Here is an 8,027-nt window from a genome sequence, read left to right as displayed (position 1 = left end):
AGAGTGATTCACTATTTAGTTCCAATTGGCTTCACTTTTTATGAAAAGTATTAAAAAAACGGATCTATTTGTACTTCTGGAGCGTCACAAACTTTTGAAAATAGGGTAGAAATCATATGTATTTTTATATGCACAGACAATCTTTTGATAAGGGGCTATACAGATTTTGACATGGAGAATCAATAGTGGACATATTTAAAAAAAATGTAGGTGTTGTAGGAAAAGTTGTGGTTAAATTCTTCAAAAAATAATAATAATAATAATAAATGACGGAAATATTGTGGTTAAATTGCCTTTAGTTATTGTTAATTAACTAAAACAATTATTAGTCAGTTACTACGAGTATATCCATTCCGCCACACATATTTACGCACATATACAAGCACAAATGTATATTTACATATATTGAATGGATAAGTTTATAATTTAATTCTCTTCATTTATGCTCTTAAAACACATTCCCCCATTTTAATGAAAAACTTATCTTCTTTTTTTTTACTCGAATCCAATATTAAGAGAAATATTTCCAGTAGAGAGCGCTTCAAGCTCAGTACCGCGAAAAGAGGCAAATTCTGCGAAATGTATTGCAAACGCAGATGCACCTCCCTCTCGACTTGTGATGACTGATTAAAAGCTTACCAAAAAGTGCATTGAGTCGCCAGTCCACAACTGTCGCTCTGGGGAGACGCTTGAATAATCGAGAAGAAGTCATGGTCCAACGTAAATTTCCAATCGTATTGATACTAATCGCATTAATAAGCCAACGAATACTGCTGTTAGTGGCGCAGAAATGCGTAGCATTAGAAGGTGAAGACTATTTTGGAATCTACAGCTGCCGGGGAGTGCAGACGCTTGGTGAAATAGAAGAGGAATTGACGGCCAGTTGGCGCGGTATTGTTGTGCGAAATCGCAAAGAAGAGTTCTTCGACCTTTCAGGTGAGTTTTTGATAGCACTAGTGAATGCCTGTGAGTGGGTATGTACATATATATGTATGTAGTCTTTTAATATAGTGTTAATGATTCGCAGCGCAATCAGGCGAGCAACTGCAACAATCGAGCTGGGCACAGATCATAGAATTGGACTTATCACAGTCTGGCGCTTTAAATCTAGGGGATAATGGATTTAGTTTGTTCACTGCCTTGGAGCGTTTGAATATAACAAATGCACAACTGGAAGATTTGAAACCCCGATATTTTCCTAACCCTGTCAAATTAAAGTATCTCGATGCTAGTTGGAATGATTTTCAAAAATTGAAGGCGAATAATTTCAAGAGCTTTTCGCAATTGAAAGTTGCGAATTTTTCACAAAATAATATACAGCGTATCGAAACAGGTGCCTTTGCTGCGCTCACGCAATTACAGTACCTAAACTTGGATAACAACGCGTTGACGAACGCGTCCATTGGTGCCTGCAGTGGGCTGAAAGAGTTAACGCTTAGTGATAATGACATTAAACAGGTACAATCAAACACAAGTATGGTAAAATATAAAACCATATACTTACATACATACGCATATTTTCTTCCAATTTCAGTTGTCTGCATATGACTTTGTGGGCTTGCCGCAGCTGAGACACTTGAAGATCACCTCCAATAGTATTCGCAGCATCGCAAATTACGCATTCGAGCCGCTCAGAAGTCTAGCAGTACTCAATCTTGCGGGCAATGCTTTGCATCAACTTTCTGCAGAAACCTTTCGCGGTCTGGAACGGGCCCCGCTACAATACTTGGATCTCAGTTCCAATGATATAAGCACGCTGCCGGCTCAGCTGTTTGCATCCTTAAGCAAATTACAAATTTTGAATCTCTCCAGCAATCGATTGGTTTCGCTGCCTGCCGAATTATTCACAGGATTGACGCTGCTGCGTAAAGTGTATGTGCATGACAATGATATCGGCAGCATCGTACCAAATACTTTCGCAAATCTCACTGCGCTCGATATGCTGGATTTATCTGGGAACAACATACAACAGCTGGATGCGTTGGTGTTTGGCGCAACGACCTTACCACGCTTCCGAAAGCTCACGCTTAAGAGTAACAGCTTGAAGCATATTCACCCTCTAGCTTTCGCTGCGTTGCCTTCTATGGAATATCTCTCGATAGGCAACAATGACTTAACCACATTGGATGTGCGCACATTTGCGCCAATGCGTCGTCTGCAGAAGTTCCATCTAGGCCATAATTTGCTTGAAGAAATATCTGAAAAAGTACTCGACACTCTTAATGATTTGTCGGAACTTTTGCTGGACAATAATCAATTATCCTTCCTACCGAAAATGGATGTCACAGCATTTCCCAAATTGCGTAAAATTTCTTTGGAAGGTAATCCGTGGCAATGCAATTGCCTTGATGATTTGTTCGATTGGTTGAATGCCAAAAATGTGGACTACTTCAGGCGGCAGAGTCCCTACTATCAGGGGCAGAGACCCCTGTGTTTTGTGACGGATAAAGATGTGTGCGTGAGAGACTTGGCAACTGTAAAAGAGATTGGATTTCCACTTCTGTATGAAAGTATAGCACATAGCAAAGAAAGAGAATAAATTTAATACGTATGTATGTGCATGTGTATGTACAAGTATATGTCTAGATTTTATTTTTATTTGAACCCAGATTGTTTTATGTATCAGCTACCAGAGTTTGAGCTGCCAATTCGTGACATTTCCTATTTGTTGCGATCATTCGTTGTAATTATTGATTTTTTTAAGAAAATAAGGAAAGAAAAATTTCCTATAGTAATCAAATTGCAAAAAAAATAAATATAGTAAAGAATAAGAATCCGAAGAGCCATTCGCTCAAGTTCTTGTAAAATAGTTCAACGTTTGCTAACCTTCATTGAGGAAGTTATTAAAATATCTTTATATATTGTTAAAAAGAATAGGTCGAGTGCGCATGATAGCTGATACGCATAGTACAGCTACTGCTACTATTGGCACCTCTGAGGCCCGCTAAAGCATACCTAAATGTAAATTATAGGAATCGCACTCGAAAAATAATGGAAATATTTCTATTTCAAATAAACCAATAATACACCGAAAAAAAATGTTTGCTTACTTTCTGAATTTTTTAAAAGGAAGCCATCATATGGGACATCCTGTATAGTAAACCGCTCAAACGGCATGCGGAATATAGTATGGCACAAAAGTGCAAAAGAGGCATTAGCCATATTTCAGCTTAATCTATTGGGTTGGGAATAAATTCATAGCGCTTTTATATTTTGTTTTATTTTACAATGATTTGTGTGCTGTTTCGAAAAGGGTAAGTATTTATTCGATAGAACTCTTTCTGCTCTATAAAACTATGTTAATTGTATTTTTGAGTTATTTAATTTTTTATTAGTTTTGAGGCTTAGAAATGGAATACCCGGGAGGTAAAAATCAAATTTTCGGCATTTGCTCTTCTTTATTTTTCATCGAGGTCAAAAAGCTGCCGAAGCAGCCCGGCACATTTGCGGGGTGTAAAGAGAAGATGTCGTAGGCGAGTCTACAGCACGGAAATGGTTTGCAAAGTTCAAAAATGGCGACTTTGACGTCGCTGACACGTCCCGTAGCTGAAGGGCTTCTGAATTCGATGAAGATCGTCTCAAATCAGTTTTAAAGGACAGCGGTCGCCAAACCAGTCGTGAATTGGCGGAGAAAATAAACTGCGATCATAAAACAATTTTTAATCACATTCATTCAATGGAATTTACCGAAAAATTGGGAGCCTGGGTGCCTCACGAGCTCAACGAAAAAAACAAAGCAAGTCGCCTTCAAATTGCTTCTCAGCATCTCGCCCGTCATCGAAAAACACGCAGTCATAAACAGTGCTTTTTGTACGGAATCGTCGCGTTACAAGATAAATGGTGCCTATACTCGTACATAAATATGAATCAAAGAAAGGAGTGGGTGGCCTTAGCAGATACGCCAAAGCCGAGAGTCAAGCCGGATCTTCATCTAAAGAAAACCATGATATGTGTTGGATGGGACTGGAAGGGCATGGTGCACTGGGAAATGCCCGAAAGGAATGCCATGGTCAACAAGGAGCCCTGCATACAATGCCCACCTACACCGCGTGACACCAGACCAGGCGAGTTTTGGCGGAACGGCATCAACAAACTGTACGAGAGGGGGGAAAGGGGTTGTAAACAGTAACGACGAATATATAATTGATTAACTTATTGACATAATTTTTTTGTTTTGTTTTAAAAGTCTTCGGCAAAAACGCTACGAACTTATTCCCCAACCTAATAAATAAAATTCTGAATCATCACTACACACCAGAAAGTAAGGAATATGGGTGGAGGCAAGCTCAAATGCTTCAAAGCAAGCAAAAATTCTTCAATTTGCTGCTAAGAAAGCTATCATTTGATATAGAAAGTATGATTGAAATCAGAGATAAGGATGGGATAATAAATGTGCGATATTATGTACATAAACAAAATTTTTAAAACATTCAACAAACTTTAGATCGCAATATCACGATTTAGAATTTCTGGAGAGGTTTTTCGTATCCAGTTTTATAGCTGATATATAATCAGGTTTTTATTTAGAAAAGTATAAACAGATTATTTAGTACAATAAACTGGTAGTTTGAAGTTGTAAAAAAATTAGGTTGATTTTTTAGAATTATTTCTTTCCCAGTGTTACGCATTTTCTTGATATGAAACTTCGTGAAGTTTTTCAAATTTTTATATAAAGTTTGAAACTCTTTTTTATGCGGATTTTCTTAGACAATCAGCTATACAGCGCACGCTCGATAACGTGAACTAATTCAAACCAAGGCAGTTTACGTTAACAAAAGTGTTCATGTTTTGGAATGCCCAAAAAGACTAAGTAAATATATTTTTTCACAATTTAAATTCACATTTTATTCTTGCTTTCGTTACATATTAATTGAAAATTAAGTCATACGATGGTTTTATTTAAAAAAAGTAGTCAGTTTTTTGTATCTTCTGTTTTCCTAAAACTTGAAGAACAGCTTTCTCCCTTACCCGTCTTAGCACACTCATATCATTTTGATCGGATTCGTCCTCTTGTTGATGATCGTCATCTGCACTGCCCTCATCGATATCGACGTTCCATTCATTAATGGCTGGTAACGTGAATTCAATCTGAAATTTTTAATAAAAAAAGTGTTTCCAATAACCCAAATACAATTCTTTGAGCATATCTGCGAACACGCACCTCAGGACTTAAACTACTAAGGACATCGACGGTGCTGCTCATCAACGTGCGAAGTTCAGCTTCCCATTTTTCTTTTAAAACCGCCAACGGAACATTATCTTCGGGATCATCATTGTTTACCGCAAAATTTAAAATACTGTTCCAGCACTTAGCTAATATTGCTTTACCAACAGGAAACCAAGCCGCATCCAAAAGATTTATAGCTATTTTTAAGTTAATTTTTTTCAACGACTCGAGCCAATCAGACTTTGTCGCTGCTATTGAAGCTAGAAGGCTGTTTCTGTAATGCAACTTAGTGATTTTTATTGCATTCTGATCCATCGGTTGAATGAGGGAAGTAACGTTTGGTGGCATAAACATTGCCAAAATTTGCCTATTCTCCGTTGCCAGTTCAGCTTCATTTGGGTGAGAGGAGCGTTGTTGATTTAAGGAGGAGAGCTTTAATTGGTAAGGCTTTAAAAATTATCAAATGTTGAAGTGCTATCGGTTGTAGCGGTCTGAATGTACATACGTATATATATATATGTACATATGTACTTACATGCATATACTCAAATTCAACATAAGCAAGTTGTCACTCTGTGATGTTTAGAGAGAATTGCATAGTCAAGTTAACAACCGATTAAATGTACTGCTTACAGCGACATCTGCACTGTTATGCATCAGACAGGTTCAGCATGTACGATGATTAACATTGCGGTTTGCCATTAACCTATGTAAACAATTTTTAATGTGTATACATTTTGACAGAAAAAGTCATATAACAGTAGAAGGAGGGCAGAAGGTGGTGATGCCCTCGAACCGCCATCGCGCTCCCAGCGAATTTTACAGAATAAACTATTAACCTGCCGTAATAGGTGGGCATCTGCTTTCATTTCATTGTTGTAGTGCGTCTTTTTATTTTTATTGTTATTAAAGAGCGTATTATCGTACTACGCAATTCGCTTTCTCTTTTGCATACTTGTTACGTCACAGTTGGAAATACTCTCACGGACGTCGAAATCTTGTCATCAATCACTTTTGTTGGTATGTGGTATGACTACAGAGCGACAATAACAGAAATATTGGACTTCGAGAATTGTTTAACTGTAATACATAGTTTTTATTGTACTTATTAGAAATTATTTGCAGTCACTCAATAAATTAATTCACATATTTTATAAGTCAACAAACATGCATAGGCTCTTACTGACTTTTTACAGCTGGTGTAATATTTTTCAAATTGTGTTCATCAATTTCGAAGCTGAACAATTAAATTCTAGGGAGCTAGAGGTTCATTCTTTATTTATGTGGTGGAGGTGTGTTCAAAACGTAAGGTGAATTTAAATTTTTCTCAAAAAATATTTATTTATTCATCAATTTCTATTTTATGTCCTTCGGAGTAGTCTACACTCGTGCCAGCGTTTTTGTCCAATCCTCGAAGCAGTTCTGATATGCGTTTTTGGTATGGTCTTGAGTTCTCTCAGCGATTCGGTTTTTATCTCCTCAGTTGTCGTAAAACGCCATAAGGGTGATACTCCTTATTATTCAAGGTATATATATATATGTATATATATATAGGGTTATTCAATATATATATAGGGTTATTCAATAGGTGCGCTTTAACTTTTTTCCGATATGGAGGGCGAACGACGCAATATTTTTCATTTTTCGCTTGTCATTTGTAAACATCATTAGTAAACATTTCATCATGGAACGCTACACACTTGAGCAACGATTGCAAATCGTGCAAATTTTTTATGAAAATAATCGTTCTGTTGCTGCTACTTTAAGAGCATAACGGCCATTTTACGGTCCATTTAACAAGCCATCCCGTTTTGGGGTTATGTGAAGTCATTGGTCTACAGTAACAAGCCGGCGACGATTTGTGAGCTCAGAGGCAATATTGAACGCGAAATTGCTGGAATTTCGGCCGATTTATGCAAAAGAGTGGTCGAAAATTGGGTTCAACGATTGGACTTCGTAAAACGTGCACGCGGTGGTCATGCAAAAGAAATCGAATTTCATACTTAAATGTATATGTTCAAACTCGATAATAAAAAAAAATTAGTTAAAAATGTCAAACCGTTTGTGTTTTATTCAAAAAAGTTCAAAAGTTGAAGCGCTCTTACTGAAAAACCCTATACATATATAAATATGCCACTGTCAACATTTTAAGCACTTTATTCCACACAAAACTTGTTGCAATTTCTTTGATCCTCCTATTTAATTCGCTCAGGGAACGAGCAATCGGGGCATTGTGCGCATTAAACACGTTAATTCCTATCACTAGAGAATTGGTAAAAAGGTACATATTAATTTTGAAATATATAATATTATTAAATAATTAATTGCAGTTATTTATCAACGGAAGTAACTTTATTATTAATATTTTTTTTTAAAATAGGCAATGAAAAGGTTGCATTATACCTTTTTTAGAGTTGAGATGACAGATTTGTCTTAATCATGACGTGCTTTTTCGACAATATATTTTTCCAATTAATTATGCACGAGTTGAGCAAAAGTTTACAAAACGTTACAGTTAATTAGGGCAAAATATAAGCAGTAAAAAATGATTGGAATGAGAGTGCATAAGCTTAGTTTGTGTGAGTAATAATGCAACCTTTAACTAAGAATTGGCTGTAAATGTTAACAAGTGAAAGGAACTCCATGTCCATTGTTGCAGTATATTTGTTGATAAAGTGATAACGTTTTCTTTTTGGTTATATTTAAAATCCTTTTGATACAAATGAATGCGTTGCAATTTACTAATTTTTTTGACTTGTGAAACCTGAAAAGTTTGAATTTTTTACTTACTTACTCACGCACCTTAGTACTGGCCTTCAAAATGTTATTTCAATCATTAAATTTGATGTTGTATAAACGG

The 8,027-nt window shown here is 36.4% G+C and overlaps 1 protein-coding gene across 1 annotated transcript; it reads left to right on the top strand.

Moving 5' to 3' along the window:
- Positions 1 to 674: 674 nt before the first annotated feature.
- LOC129240998 (insulin-like growth factor-binding protein complex acid labile subunit) lies at positions 675 to 2,915 on the top strand. The gene is made up of 3 exons (XM_054877106.1): positions 675 to 936; positions 1,028 to 1,458; positions 1,535 to 2,915. The coding sequence occupies exons 1-3, from the start codon at positions 711 to 713 to the stop codon at positions 2,537 to 2,539; spliced, it is 1,662 nt and encodes a 553-aa protein (XP_054733081.1). The 5' UTR covers positions 675 to 710; the 3' UTR covers positions 2,540 to 2,915.
- Positions 2,916 to 8,027: the final 5,112 nt, after the last annotated feature.

The sequence above is a fragment of the Anastrepha obliqua genome, chromosome 3 (assembly GCF_027943255.1).
Source record: "Anastrepha obliqua isolate idAnaObli1 chromosome 3, idAnaObli1_1.0, whole genome shotgun sequence".
NCBI classification, from domain to species: domain Eukaryota; kingdom Metazoa; phylum Arthropoda; class Insecta; order Diptera; family Tephritidae; genus Anastrepha; species Anastrepha obliqua.
Note: the sequence above shows the minus strand (reverse complement) of the source record. Positions and strands in the feature narration are given on the sequence as shown.

Excerpts from the sequence above, each read along its gene's own strand:
- LOC129240998 (XM_054877106.1), top strand. The coding sequence starts at position 711 with ATGGTCCAACGTAAATTTCCAATCGTATTGATACTAATCGCATTAATA. Across the intron at positions 937-1,027 it reads AGAGTTCTTCGACCTTTCAG|CGCAATCAGGCGAGCAACTG; the intron begins GTGAGTTTTTGA and ends AATGATTCGCAG. Across the intron at positions 1,459-1,534 it reads GTGATAATGACATTAAACAG|TTGTCTGCATATGACTTTGT; the intron begins GTACAATCAAAC and ends TTCCAATTTCAG.